The sequence below is a fragment of the Leptinotarsa decemlineata genome, unplaced genomic scaffold (genome assembly GCF_025532065.1).
Source record: "Leptinotarsa decemlineata unplaced genomic scaffold, Ldec_3_MD MMD2_tig00026330_RagTag_RagTag, whole genome shotgun sequence".
Classification (NCBI taxonomy): Eukaryota; Metazoa; Arthropoda; class Insecta; order Coleoptera; family Chrysomelidae; genus Leptinotarsa; species Leptinotarsa decemlineata.
In genome coordinates, this window is record NW_027412690.1 from 7,789,808 (window position 1) to 7,806,294 (window position 16,487).

The window sequence follows — 16,487 nt, forward strand, 5'->3', positions numbered from 1 at the left end:
CTGTTATTTCCTGTTCTTTCAAATGTTAATTGAGTTTTTAGATCAAGATGGTCTGAGGAGATAAATCATCGCTACTCAAATTTTAATTGCAAAATAAGATTCAAATAAAGTTTGATATATTTTATAACATATATGAGAGGATAATCAAAACCACAACAACAGCAATTACATGGAAAAAAAAGAGATATCACATAAAAAATCATAATAGAATAGTGAAGTATTTGGACCAAAATAGCATTATTTCGGAAAAGCAAAAGCACCCAAGACACCATTGCAAAGCTTAGTTGTATAATGGTGTTGATAGCAAGAAAAGTTGTTTGGGTTTTTTCATAGATCTGACAAGAGCTTTCGACACGGTTGGTCACGAGCTTTTGCTAGATAAATTGAACCATCTTGGTGTGAGAGAAGTGGTATTGGGTTTGTACAGAAATTTCCTAATATCAGGTAGAAAACAGCGTTTCAAAGTAGGTTAGGTTAAGTCAGGTCCAAAGTGAGTGGGTCTATTCGACCCTCCGCCGCAACCCGCAAAGGTTTATTGTGGCTCACACCTATTCACACAAGACCAAATAAACCCAGCTTCTTAACGAAGCCGATTAGTTTATATGATGAGTGGTCTTTCAGGTCAGATGGTGAGAGTACGGCTCTGTCGAACTCTGCTGAACTGCAGTCCAACAACTGTTTGGTATCAAGCTTCAAAGGGTGAATAAACGCCTTGGAGTGAGCCCATCATGGAAGATTCTGCCAGAAGTCCATGAATCTTCTTGCCATCCAGGTGTTCAATATTTGTTTGGCAAAGCCTAAAGCAATGCCCATGTCAGGTTCTGGTCCAATGAAGTTGCCTGCAGCACCATCCTTTGCAAGGGAGCCAGCAGTCTCATTGCCTTCCAGGCCAGTATGGCCAGGAATCCAGACCAGAGACAATCTGGTAAATCTTCCTATCGAGGAGAGTCGTTTTTGGCAACGTGCTACCAATTTAGACGTTGCTCGGTAGGAGCCAAGAGCTTCTAATGCCGCTTGACTGTCCGAGAATATTTTTATTGACTTGTGTATGAAGTTGGATTCTTCCAATCTCTCCTCACACAGTTCAATAGCGTAAATTTCCGCATGGAATACAGTCGCATAGGTTCCTAGGCATGTTGATATCTCTACCTAGGTCTGCGACTGAAAACACCTGCACCAGAACCGGAAGGGGTTTTTGATCCATCTGTGAACCAACAACTATCTTCTCTTAATATCTCCTTTCCCCGGAGGATCTAGTCCTCTCTACTCGGGAACAGTACTTTATAAGGCAGTTCGTAGTTGACAGTTGGAGGCATAAAGTCAGAAGTCATCTCCAGAATGCTGTGACTTCCAGAGTTAACCAACAGTTTATTGCACTCTGCATTAAATTGATTTGTGCAATTGGCAATGTGCACAAGTCTGTATGCAGTCCATCTAGCCTCTCTCTCCAGAAGAATGTGTAGAGGATCTCCATCGCCGCTGACGGGGTGGTACTGATGGCACCACTGGTGGCCAGACAAACCTGTCTCTGTAAGCCAGAGATACTTATGATCGATGCAGAAAAAACAGTGTTGGTACAGTTTTTCCAAGAAAATCTGTGGAACATCCGTTCTTATAAATTACATGAAGATATACCCTTCAGAAACCACATCAATCACGCATTGAACAGGCAATTTCAAGCCGACTACATGAGTAAGAGACTCAATAGCAGTTTCTATACTTTAATACAACTTAAAAATATACTGAGCGAAGATTACCTGTTATAATGTGCTCCTATGGGGAGATGCAACAAATATTAACAGGTTCTTAATTGCTCACAAACGAATAATTTGCATGCCTTACAACCTACGTGATATTGACTCCTGCCGGTCTGTTTTCAAGCAAAAGATAGATAGATAGATAGATGGATTATCTTTATTAGTTCTTTGGTACAAAGACCCTTACGGGTGTAGAACATGTCAATGTATAAAGGAGTATGATAAAAATTACAAAAAAATAAAAAATAAACATAAAAATAAAAAAATATATATACATATATATATATATATATATATATATATATATATATATATATATATATATATATATATATATATATATATATATATATATACACATACATATATATAAATAAACACATTGCATACTACAAAATATTTCAGACAAACATATAGTACAATAATAACATTGTAAAAGTATACAAAACAGTCAGACAAAGAATATAAACAGGCAGACAATTCAAAGTCTATCAGCGAAATATTCTTCTACCGAATAATGAGCCTTTAATAAAAGCATGATTTTTAGTTCCTTTTTCATTTTTCTAACAGGCAAGTTTTTTATGGAATCAGGTATTTTGTTATAAATATTTATCACAGAAAAAGGAACATTTTTCTGTACAAAAGAAAAACGTGTCATTAAGTTGAGAAGACTGTTTTTATTGCGGGTATTATGAGAGTGATTCCTATCAAAAATTTCAAATAATGACATGTTTTCTTTAACAAAAATAACACATTCATGCACATACATACTTGTAAGAGTAAGAATTCTCTTTTCAATAAATATTTCCCTGCAACTCTCTGTTCTAGGTAGATTGAAAATTTTTCTCAAACATTGTTTTTGTAGAATGAATATTCGCTGAGTGTCCACAGACATTCCTCAAAGGATGATACCATATCTAATGCGACTTTCAACGTATCCATAGTATGCCAGTAGTGCTGCATTTTGAGAAATATTTTGTGATATGACTTTCAAAGTAAAACAGTATCTTGATAAAGTTGTTGCAATATTATTTATATGACTCTTCCAGTTCAATTTTGAGTCAATTGTTAAGCCCAGAAAAGACAATTGAGGAGAAGATACAAATGTTGTTGATCCATTACTGAGATTACAAACACTACTAGTACCATTTCGTGTAAACGTTATGGCATGCGTTTTATTGGAGATTTGAAGATTTTTACAATACTTTCACTCTATATTTATAACTCTCTGCTCTCCATGAAAAAACGCGAACTTGAATTAGAAACTAATTATTTATCAATGTCATAATTACGAAACAAGGAACGGAAATTCAATCAAACTACAACAACATCATACAAAATTATTCCAAACGACGCAGGCTCAAAATTTTTCAATTGTCTACCTTCCAATATAAAAAGTGTGGCATCAATTTTAGTATTTGAACGAAAAATCAGAGACTATCTCATAGATGGTTGTTTTTATAATATTGATGAATATTTTGAATATCCACTTTTGCCAGTCTACAATTACCTATTTTGACTATAATGTGTATGTATGAACACTTTGTTTATATACATTTCATGTTTTACCATTGACGACTCCTATATCATTGTAAAATGTTCATTTTGAGGAATAAATATATTGTATTGTATTATAATATCACACGTGGTATTAGCCAGGAAAGTAGTTGTTTTCCTGCAGACATTTACCAGAACCTACTGTATAGGTATGTTGGGAGAGCTGAATGTATTTATTTTCTTTCAAACCATTCGTTAGCGCAACTTGGCTCAAATCGTCATCTTCTTGCATGTCTCCCTTTCTGCTTCGCTGCCGATATCGGTATCGAAAGAGAGGATGAAACACGAAACATCCTCACCTACGAAATCGTCAAAGTGTATCAAGTTCGCGGATTGCTGAATCGAGTTTCTTTTGTTTCAGGGAAAGGTGGTAATCCGACCGATCGCTTTCAAGCCATCGGCTATGACGCCGTCCTCCAGGTTCGGCATCGCTGGAGAGCGATACGGCTCGACGCCGATACTCACCAGGCCCGGATCCAGACTGACTTTGTACGGAAGTGAGTTTTTACAACATTTATTTTTTAGTGTGTAGGCTAACACGGCTGGTGTTTAACTGATTATCAGGGCCGTCTTTAACCTCTTCAGGGACGAATTAATTGATTGAAAGAAAAATCATAGCAGAATTTTGTTTACGCTTTTAATATTGATGAATTATTACAGAAAAATATTGAAAAAAATTCATAACGTTTTTTTAGTCCTGACATTTAAAAAACTCAAGCGTACACATATGTGGCCAGTAAGCAAATGTGTCACTCATGAAAAGACTGCATGCATTCGGGACAAACACTTTCTTTACATTTTTGACATGCATATCTTGTTCTGCGTTTGCAGTTTTTCTCGTGACAACGTGGTGGATTTTTATATTCCCTCTTCTCAGGGTAATGGCCTTCTCCATCATGGCGAACTTCCACTGCCACTTCGGTCCAAGCTTTCTTTTTCACACATCTCGGAGTGTCAGTTGAGGGTCTCCCTCTTTTTCTATTATTCAGATGGATCTGAAAAATTGTAGAAGCGATGGACGCTTTGAACTCAAGTAGAGATATCTTTGGATTCTTCGCTTGTCGGTAAAGTAACCATGCGTTTATTATGGCTACATTCAAAAAGTGAAATGCAATACGCATGTAAAATTTTTTGTTTGTTAGAGCATGTGGATAATGGGCAATCATTCTATCTGCCAAGTCCACTCCTCCCATAAATCGATTATACTGAATAACAGCCTGTGGTCTTGAAACATCCTCATATAATTTAGTTTTCCTATTCCATCTTCGAACTATATCTTGGGGATCCTTGCCAACAAATGATGAAATCATATGAACAAGATCATTGTCCACCCAGCGCAGTACTGTAATGTTATTCGAGGATGTTGTTACAGAACAGGAACATCTACTCTTCTTCTGAAGTACTTTTCCATCAGTCAATTTTTTGCATGCTTCTTTGATTCTGTTGATTCGAACAGTTCCTACCACATGGATACCTGAATTCATCAACTTAGTAACTGTAGGAACTGAAGTAAAAAGATTATCCAAAAATATTTTATGATTCAAACCATCAAGACTTTCACACAGTCGGACAACTGTATCTCCAATCACACCCAATTCTGTTGTGGTCTGATTTTTTGAAGACTGGTACATCTCAAATTTGTATACATAACCATCTGCTGAAGCTCTCACCCAAACTTTGGAACCCCATTTTTTCGGTATGGATTTTATATATCGCTTGGCTCTACTTCTTCCTTTGAATGGAATGATCATCTCATCAATTGCCATGTATTCCGTAGGTGTAGCAGCAGCAGCAAATGACTTTTCCAAAATATCCAGATAGGGTCGTACCTTGATGAAGCAATCTTTATTATGTTCTGGAATCTCATCATTATTTAGAAAATGTAGGTATCGCTTTATTTCCTCATATCTTTTCAAAGACATTGCATTAGCAATAAGGTCAAAATCTAAGCCTGGAGTTGAAGACCAGTACATGCGATATGCCGGATACTTTATGTACGTCATGATAATATTTATGGCAAAAAATGCTTCATTTCACTCACAGTGACATTGAATGAATGTTTTCCTGATTGGACCGCATAACGTATCGTTTCTTTAGTTGTGAGATCAAATATTTCTTCTGGAAATAGTTTTGAGAAAAATGCATATGGTGTATCTCCCGTAACATTGATGAGGTGCTGACCTTGAAATATTGGTGCCTTCCCTTTATGGGCATTGTCTTTCCCAGAATACCATACGAGAGGTTCTTGGATAGCATCAGTTGCAGAAACGGAACTGACTCTGTATCTATTAGCTATTTCACTGAGTGGCAAATCACATGCACTATCTTCACTTGACTCTGAAACATCATCTTCAATTTCAGTAGGACGGTGAGGCACACCAAATGATACATCAAAATCATCATCTGAATAATCATTCTCCACCAATTCAATTTCGTCCAAATCGGAATTATTTGGATTTTGAATAGAGTCCAAAATACGAACAGACCCTTTACTCGTTCCATAAAATGTTTTTACAGGTATTTCGTCACTCATTATGATCTCCTGCCTGGAATAAAAACAGATTATATACAATACCTGATATTTTTTCAAACCTATATATTCAGCACACATTTGCACAACGTACACATATGCGGCCATATACTCCATCGAGCATACGGTTGAAGATACCAACACAATTACATGTTTCTAGTTATGAATAATTAGCTAACAAGTTCTCGAAACACTTACCTATTTTTATTTCTCCAAAACGCAATTATGTTGCTGACGAAATGAAGAGGTAAATTGGTGAATATAACCTCAAAACATGCAGGAACCCTCCTAGCCGGCAACAGGTAGTATGAAGCGAATCTGACTCATATTGCATATGTGTAATAAGGAAGAAAGGCAAACGGCCACAACTGTTGACTCCGGGCACATTTGAACCAATAATATTATGATGTAAATCGACTTTGAACCAAATGTACACTTGTGTACATTTGTGCTTATATTCCTCAAGAGGTTAACGTATTGGAGGCCTTTTGGATACATTGGGATTATGGGACCCCTATGACCTTGACAGAGCACTGTTCTGTGGAAATAGAGAAGCAAACTTTAAGATTTATTTGTATTTCTTTACAGTCACATTAAGTTAATAGAAATTAATAAAAAGGAAATAATAGATTTAGCACTTTCACTTACATGGAAATTGTCAACCAATCTAGATGAGATCCCTTCACACTTGAGGTATATTTTTATTGAGATTGTATAAAGGTATATGAAATCAATCTGAATTGTCAGAAATGCAAGATTTTGTTATTACTAGAGAACTATCATGGGATTTCAAAAATGTTATACTCAGTGAACAGCAAAAAATCCACCTTAACGAACTGCGTATCATGAATGCTATATAAAATAAATTTCAAATCGATTCTATATAGATGAAGAGACTTTCCTAAAGCAGAAGGGTGAATAAACGCCTTGGAGTTAGCCAATCCTGGAAGATTCTGCCAGAAGTCCATAAATCTTCTTGCCATCCAGGTGTTCAATCTTTGTTTGGCAAAGCTTAAAGCGATGTCAATGACAGGTTTTGATCCAAGGCCAGTATGACCAGGAATCCAGAGCAGAGACAATCTGTTAAGTCTTCCTATCGAGGAGAGTCGTTTTTTGCCATTTTTTACCAATTCAGACGTTGCACGGTAGGAACCAAAAGCTTCCAACGCCGCTTAACTGTCCGAGAATATTTTTATTGACTTGTGTATGAGGTTGGATTCTTACAATCACTCCGCACACAATTCAATAGCGTAAATTTCCGCTTGAAATACCGTCGCATAGGTTCCTAGGCAGGTTGATATATCTGTCCTGGGTCGGCGACTGAAAACACCTGCACCAGAACCGGAAGGTGTTTTTGATCCATCTGTGAACCAACAACTATCTGCTCTTAATATTTCCTTCTCCCGGAGGATCCACTCCTCTCTACTCGGGAACAGTACTTTTTTAGACAGTCGCAGGTCATTTCCAGAATGCTGTGACTTCCAGTGTCAACCAATTTCCAAGCAACTTTTTCAAACAATTCGGTATCATCAACGCGAAGCAAAGTATCGAGAGTTTGCCCTTTTCGCAGGAACGGAGTAGGCTGGATTTAAGACTGTCACACGGGCTAAGTATTGCGAATAGTGCAGCCCATGAAAATCTACGCCTGTACCAAAAATCAATTATCTGCTTTCAAAAATGACTAAAATACAGGGATGTCTCCATCTTAAGTGTGCCACACTATATATACAGAGAATTTCAGATTGATGCGAATTACTCTTTTGATAACTCAATTATTGATTCAATCAATCATATTTTTCAATACCAATCATTCATTAAAGCAAGAGTTGAATACTAGGTATGATGACGCTTAATAAATGTCAATTATTGTACTAATTGTTCAGTGAATGTCTGAAACTCACTTCAGATAATATAACCGCATAATCTCTTATCAAATAATTCAATATCGGATAATCTTTCAATCGTTGGTCGTAATAATATACAATTATCTGTAATTGGTTACCAATCATGAGGATGTGATTAACCAAGAAGTTCATTAAACTTTTTTAAGAAATATACGATACATTTGAAGCGAGCACAAATTACAAAATTGGAAAAAAATTTAATGGTATAGTATTTTACACATTATCCCTGTAAAAAGGAAATCTGTCGTCAGTTGATATACTATTTAATGATAAGAATATTCAAGATGATTATCCCGCCTGTTTCATTCAGTCAATCATTTATGACGCGGATTGTAAACAGTAATCAGTGTTAATTGGTTTGTTGCAAAAACTTTACCTGTTAGTAACTGAGAAGTATGTAGTGTTCAGTCAGTTGAATTTTTATTACAAATTTGTCATAAAGTTATTGCATATCTATTCTGTAATGTAATGAAATTAATATTTAGTACCTATTGAGTTTATAAATATAATAATGGTAAGTAAGTGGTTTCACCCAATGTCAAACTACCTCGGTTGATTACTCATCAGATTAGGCCAACTTTGCAACAAATTTGGTATCCAAGAGTAGACATCTGACATTTCAAAATGTCAAATTTCAATGTCAGAAATTAACACATGCGTGATTTGTTCAAAAATGTATTTATTCATCAATTTCTATATTGTCCCCTTCAAAATAGCCCCCTCAAACATAGTGTGTCAGTTGTGTCAGCGTTTTTTCAATCGTCGAAGCAGTTTCGACATGCACTTTTTGGTATATCCTGAGCTCTCTCAGCTATTCAGTTTTTATCTCCTCAATCGTCGCGAAACTTGTCTCTTCAATCTTGGGAATAGGGGACCAAATCTGGTGAATACGGTGGCTAAAGCATTGTTTTTTATATCTCGACCTTCTGTAAAGAGCTTGTACCACTTGTAAACATTTTTCTGACGCAGAGTTCAGTCACTGTACGCCACTGTCAACATTTCAAGTGTCTTTGGGACCTTCATCCAATTTTTTTCAGATAATTTGATCCAAATTCTTGAATCCATTTTTTTTGATAACAGAAAATCGCTAAAAATGTCTCTCACCAACAAACTAAACATACTAAACAGCTGAAATTGTGAACATTATGTTCGACAGGAAGATCACTGATGAAAATCTGGAAAACTAAAGGTCTCAAGTTGGAGCCTTGTGGTACCCCTGATACTGCTAAATAATCTTGAGAATTTTCACCACCATACACAATAAATTGGGGTCTGTTTGAAGGTGGTTGACAATCAAGCAAAAAATTGAAATTTGAACAATTAAACAAGAAAATAAATAACAATTAAAACATTTCAACCCAAGTTAGTTCACGACGTTTCGTTTGTTAGTATCCACAATCGTCTTCGGGTGATGACTAAAATCGAAACGTCATGAACTAACTTGGCTTGAAATCTCAAAATTTTTATTTATTTTTTGTTTAATTGTTCTATTTTCAATGAAATGAAATTCAAATTGGAGTCTCATTAGAATGTAAGATATGAAAACAAAATCAGACCATAGAATTTTGAATTGGACAAAAATATATGATGATTTATCTTTATTGTAGATGTCTTATTAAATATTAACTTTATTAATATTTGTTTGTTGATTATAATAGTATATTTCGATTTGCAATTTTTTCGTTTATCAATGTGATATGGAATCTTCTTAAGTTTTTTGAATAATTAAAGTGTAAATTTTAATAAATAGCTCAAAATTGTACAAAATGATTAAAAAACAATTTTCAATTTTCTGCATTTTCTGAGAACATTTACTATAGTAATGTATATTTTTTTACACCATCAGAAAGTAGAGATTTCAGAGAACAAAAAGCATACCGACTTGAAAAAAGCTGATATTTTGACGCGAGAATTTTCGATTGAAAATTAGGATGCTTTTTTGATATTAGGTCAAAATAAGGTGAAAAATTGACTATTTTAAATCAAATAAATCACAGTATATTTGGGACATAAAAAGGTGAGTTTTCACCAAATTTAATAGAGAAATAAATATTTTTGAAAATTCTCCTCCTTTTCTATTGGGTTTCATACTACTGTTATTTTTTTTGGTTTCGAAAATAATAATAATAATTTATCAAACCACTGTGGTATGATATATATATATATATATATATATATATATATATATATATATATATATATATATATATATATATATATATATATATATATATATACACACAATATGCAATGATTTCAAAAAAAAATATTTTTCTGTTAAATTTGGTGAAAACTCCTTTTTATTTTATTATGTTTATAATAGTTAAAGTTTATAGATTGGTTTCCATAGATGTTTTATTATAAAAGCCATGCAATTCATTTGATATAATGTTTTTGAACTGTACATGATAAATTAGAATGTTTGTTTGAAGGTGATTAAAAATGTTTCGTGATGAATTTCATTAGTTCGGACTTCCATTGTCTGATATTATGTAAAATGATTTGAAATCCATGAAATAACTAAAAAAGAATTTTAAAAAAATTAAAAATTAAAGAAGAAGAATAAAAAAGCTGAAAAAACAATTATATTAAACAAAAAACCTGAAATAATAGTGAAATAAAATACAAGTAAAAATGGAACAAATTGAACAAAAAATAAATAAAATTGAATTAAAAAATCAAGAGATTCCAAGCCAAGTTAATTCACGACATTTTGATTGTTAGTATCAATCATACACAAAGAAGGAACATTGGTTTAGGAGGAAGTTCAAAGAAGCCGCATACATGTTATCCAACAATGTATTCAGCCAAACTAGCGTAGGGATACACAACGTATGGAAACCCATAATCAAGCAAAAAATGGCCACTGAAACCAGTGAAGCGGGAAAAGGAAAGCAGAGAGGAATGAATGTAATCAAATGACCTATAAATAGTCAGCTCACGGAGGAATCCGTCCAGTCATCACCCGAAGAGGATTGTGGATACTAACAATCGAAACGTCGTGAAATAACTTGGCTTGGAATCTCTTAATTTTTTTAATTTTATTTTATTTATTTTTTGTTCAATTCGTTCCATTTTTACTTGTATTTTATTTCACTATTATTTCATTTCAGGTTTTTTGCTGAATATAATTGTTTTTTCAGCTATTCATTTTTATTCTCCTTCTTCAATTTTTAATTCTTCTTTAGTTATTTCAGGGATTTCAAATCATTTTACATAATATCAGACAATGATTTATTAAATAAGGTTAATAATGGATATACTAGTGAATCCAACATAGCAGGGAATATCATCGGCGTCTGCTGATCTTCAAGATTTCAATTTCTGAAATGCCTTTTCTTCTTTATCTACAGTTATGCGAAATGAATATTGTAGAAAAAGTTTAAGGGCCAAACTGCCAATATACATTATATCTGTTTCAGTTTTCTTCATGAACATTTGATGACAGAAAAAAATTGATTTCTCCTTAATTTAATAATCATAGGGGAAAGTAGTTGTTTCAGAAAGATTCTCTCTCCTCATTCGTTCGTGAATCAGTAATTATAATAGTTGTTTTTTAAGTAAAACTAACGATAACTAGTTTAACGTGTTATTTAATAAAATGTAATACAGGACCTCAGTCTCCTTTCTAAAATAACAATTGATTGATCTAAGTATGCCAAGCTAAGTGTGGGGAAAAACTTTCACAAATGTACTTTCTGCCGAACATTGTTGAATCACTCAATAAAATCCGGTAATGATGGATTATGATTTTCAAAAATACCCAAAATCGTTAGTTCAACCTGTGAAATATAATTAACAAATTCCTTATTGCAATTTTAATACATTCAATGTAATAAAAATTCTAATCCTCCTAATAAAGGGGTCCTCATAGTACATAGAAGACAGTAAGATTCAGGTAAAAGGTCATTAAAAGAATTTCTGCAAATGAATATCTGTTAGTAGTTTTGCATAGACGATGGGGTGATAATGTTTTGGAAAGTTATCATAAACTGAAATGTCGTTTTGTTGTGATGGATGTTCAAGCCAAAATGTTGACGAAATAGTTCTCCATAATTTCAAGACGTATGACTTCGATAAAATATTTACTGGTGAGTGAGATATTTGGAAATTTTAAACTTTTGTAGAAGAAAGTAAAGGTACTCGGCGGTGATGTATTAAACAATTACTAGGAATTGTACGAAAAATAGTATATTGTACAACAAGTGAGACAAACGACATATTTCTCACCAGCGCAGAAGTTTGTTCTCGCTTGATTTGAGTGCCTCAAATCAAGCGAGTGAGAAATATGTCATTTTCTCACGCATTGTACACTGTACTTTTTCTACGGTTGCGTTGTTTTCAAGTATTGAAAATTAAAATACATATATATGATAATACATGTATGTCATTAACTCATTTTTATATTTTATTTAAAATAGTAATTAACAGTTATATTTGAACAGTTTTCGGTAATTGAAATATTACTGAAACGTGCCAAATGTATTTATCCCCACAGGCTGTTTCGTACATTTGCTATTTTTGTAATTACAAAAAAACGTGTTTCTTTGTGCATGGTCGAAGCTTCCACATATTTTTTGTAAATTTGGTAAAATTCTTCTGAGACCGTGAAATTTCAAGGAACCTTGGTTTTAGTATCGGGTAAGTTTATTAAAAAAGACGAATTAAAATCTTCCATGTCATCAATTTTCAATTTTCGAAGTTAATCACAACGTCTTGCCCCTATAACGCCAATAGCTAAAGCAGCCTGAAATCAAAACTAAACATTACTTTTTCGATAACAATTTAAAAGTTTTGAATTCATACCTTTATCAGCAAATACTTTTCATCAGGTGCATCTTTTTAAAATTGTTGAATTTCTTCAGAAGTTAATGTTTTTGACTGTTTTGGAGCATATTTTTCAGATTTGCGTTTTGAAAATGCACGTAGTTCTACGTATTTTGATATATCAACACAGTTTTTAATAATTAAGGTACTCCTCAGCATCGAGTACTGAGACCATAATGTTGATGATTTCAACCGTCTTGACAACACTTCAAAATAAACTAAGAAGGTATTTTCGGAACAAGAATTTACATTGGCTTTCATTTTCCAGTCCATAAAGTTTCTATAAGCGATTTCATGTTTTTATCTTGATGTGCTTGGTAGTAAATTATTGCAAACATCTATTGCTTTCTGAACTATTTCTGGAGGTGTATTTTCCAACTCCAAATCTTCGTATTCCATTATATTCAATATTTAATAAATCTGAACTATAACAATCAACAATAAAACTATTTTCGTTGGGTAAGTTGACAGCAATAATTATGCGTTATGGAAACGCCGACAATGGGCTACTTGGATATTGCACGCGAATCGTTGGCGTAGCGTTGTCAACATGGAGAACGTGTCATATCAATTTGACATGTAACAATTCATGACTGACTTGGGTTATCGTGATAACAGTGAGAAATTATTTCTCGCTGTAATGGCGGATATTTCTCACTGCGTGAGAAATCTTTCGTTCTGAACGTATGAAAGCGATGAGAGAATTGGCACATTATATAGCATCCGTAGAAAAACACTTGTTTTTTGACTATCCACAATATATTACTACTTGTAATAAAAGACCCTACTACCAGATTTCATAACAAAAGTAGATGCACCATCAATAACTTTGAATCAACAATTTCAGAGATTAACAAAAATTAATTTATATTACCAAATCGTCAACCTCCACAGCCATATTCGTTAGTCAAACTTAATAAAACAGGTTACCCCATTAGACCATAAGAAAATGCATATGAACTAGTTAACAAAATACAAAATGTCAAACTGCCACCAAACTCGAAATGATTTTCCTTTGACGCAAAAAAACCTTCTTCCGTGTGTACCCTCACAAAAAACAGTTATACTTATAGACGAACTGTAAACACGGCAAAAAGTTATCCCAGTAATCCATACAGGAATAATCTCGTTACTAGAAATCTGTATCAAGCAAAATTATTTTACATTACATAATGTCATTCAGAGTAGTAAAAACTGCTTTATCATGGGTAACCCTTTGAGTCCCCTACTAGCCGAAATTTTCATGAACAGTTAAGAAAAAATAATTAATGTACACCCCCTTAACATGACATCAAAATCTCCAATACGGAAGTCATTGAACCCACAAAAAAAATAAAATATCTTGGATTAATTTTAGACAGCAATCTCAGATGGAACCAGCACATAGACCATATACTTAAAAAAATAAGTTGCATACTTTACAAATTCAAACGGGTAGCAAACATATTCAATCAAAAACATAAAATGATGTTATATAAGAGTTTAGTAGAGCCACATCTGAGATATGGTATAATTGGTTGGGGTGGAGGATCAAAAACTCATCAATATTCTCTTGAGGTTATGCAGAAAAGATTCATCAGATGTACCCTACGGAAATGTTATGACTATTCTAGCGATCTACTTTATATTCAGAATCTGGAATATTTGATTCCAGACAGCTGTTTTTTGTAAATATTACTGCTGTACAACATAAAACCAAAAAACTTATCACCATAAATATGCTACACTTCGGAATCATAGTATCGTCATACCATTAATGCTCAAATCAGTATTTAGGACCAAAACTCTACAGTTTTCTCCCTGAAAATATAAGTACTTACTTCCAGGATTGTGAATATATATTGTGTATTGATTTGTTTGTAGTCTGGAACACTTATGATTGAAATCTCTATATCCATTGATTGTTTAATTTTTTAATATTCTATTCAAATGTGTCCAGTTCAAAGTTATGTTTTTATCCATACTTATCCATTCAATACATTAGTTTATTTTTAATTCTTCATATCCTGTTCAAATATGTCCAGTTTAAACTTATATTCTTATCTATATGTAGTACTGATTCCAATAGATTGATTGTTTCTATTTATTTATATTCTGTTCAAATGTAGCTATTTTAAATTTATGTCTTAGTACTTAATTTAATGCATGAATCTTATTCAATGTCAGATTCAGTATTCTCATTCCTTACACACAGGCAGATCATTTTGCCTCGTAGGATGTATTTTATTTGTTCACTGTTCATTTCTATATGTACATGTATATTTACTGTAAACAATCTTGAGAAAGTGAATAAATACATTTTAACAAATATTCTATATTAATATAAATATGTAGACATTTTAATTTGTTATACAGGAACATAAAGAAAACTTTCTAATCTTGAGAATTGGATCAATACGCTACACCCCAATATCACATTCACATCAGAAACAGAAGAAAAACAACTCAATAAATTTTCTAGCCCTCACGATAACAACAATAGACGAAAGACATAGCTTTTCCATCTACCATAAACCATCACACACGGACAACCATTCATAAGTCTTCATTACAATCTTATCAGCATAAATTAGCAGCATATGATATAGAGACTACTAAATATCCCTGTCAGACTTCTTGAAAAAAACTCAAAATTATAAAACAAACAGCATATAACAATGACCATGACCCAAACTTAATAAATTCAATTATTAAAAAGAAAGAATACTCTAGTCCAGGGGTCTCCAAACTTTGAAGCCTTCGGTCCATAATGATTTTTCAGTTTGTTCCAAGGGACAATTTCTGCCCTTAACTATATTTCTAGACTAGGATAGTCGCAAAGTGCGTGACCTAAGCAAACTTACGCTTTTTTTGCATTTCAATTATTAGTGTATTGTGACACTTAACGTCATCTAGTGGCGAGTAGTGGTACTATGTACCATCTTTTTCAGCTACCCGCTAGGTAGCTGGTAGCATTAGGCGTAATTTGGAATTACCGCGTTGGTTCGAGAAAGTTCTGGTTCTAGCTAGTGTATTCCGATCACCTCGAGATGGCAGTAATAATTGCATATAAAAAGGCTAGCGGCGTAACTGCGAGTTAGTCTGCGTAGGAAAGTCGAAGGAAGCGAAACTGTCTATTGTGAAATAAAGTAACACCCGTCAATAAAAGTATTTTGATTTGACTTATTGTTTTTATGTGTGATTTGTTAGTATGGAAAAGAAGCGAAAAATCGACAGTGAATGCAGAACGTTCCAAGAAAAATGGATCTTTCAGTATTTTGTGATTGAGTCTAGTAATAAGGCGCAATATTCAATTTGTAATGAAACCATAGCAAAAACTATAACATTTAACGACACTATGAATCGAAACATCTTCAAAGTTACTCCAAGTATACAGGAAGTTTGCGGAAGGAAAAATTTGAAGCTTTGAAACGCGGACTCAAATCGCAGCAATCTTTGTTTACCAAAGCGAATATCGAACAAGAGTCTGTAACTCGCGCCGGCTTTCGTGTGGCTCTTGAAATCGGAAAACGTGGCAAACCATTCACCGATGGAGAAATGATAAAAGAATGCTTGATTGCAGTAGCCGAAGAAATATGCCCCGAAAAGGTAAATTTATTTAAAAGTGTCAGTTTGTCAGCAAACACCGTGGCTCGGAGGGTGCAAGACATGGCAGAAAATATATCATCTCAACTGTCTGACAAAAATTGACATAGTGGTTTTCTCTAGCATTGGATGAGTCAACGGATGTGTCAGATACTGCTCAGGTGTTGATTTTTATTCGCGGAGTAGATAAGAGCTATGAAATGTGTGAAGAAATTCTAGTAATTAATAGTATTCACGACACGACAACTGGGGCATATATTTTTAAGGGAGTTGAAAATGCCATTAATAAAAAAAACCTTCGATGGAAAAATTTGAAATCTATAACAA

The 16,487-nt window shown here is 33.7% G+C and overlaps 1 protein-coding gene across 5 annotated transcripts in view; it reads left to right on the plus strand.

Annotated features, from left to right (window-relative positions):
* The window catches only part of LOC111510484 (leucine zipper putative tumor suppressor 2 homolog), a 279,299-nt gene that overhangs the window by 250,110 nt on the left and 12,702 nt on the right, over nt 1-16,487 (plus strand). For all 5 annotated transcript variants that reach the window (XM_074182922.1, XM_074182920.1, XM_074182923.1 and 2 more), the window contains one exon: nt 3,676-3,811. In XM_074182922.1, the coding sequence (XP_074039023.1) occupies nt 3,676-3,811 (136 nt within the window). The remainder of the gene's footprint in view (nt 1-3,675; nt 3,812-16,487) is intronic.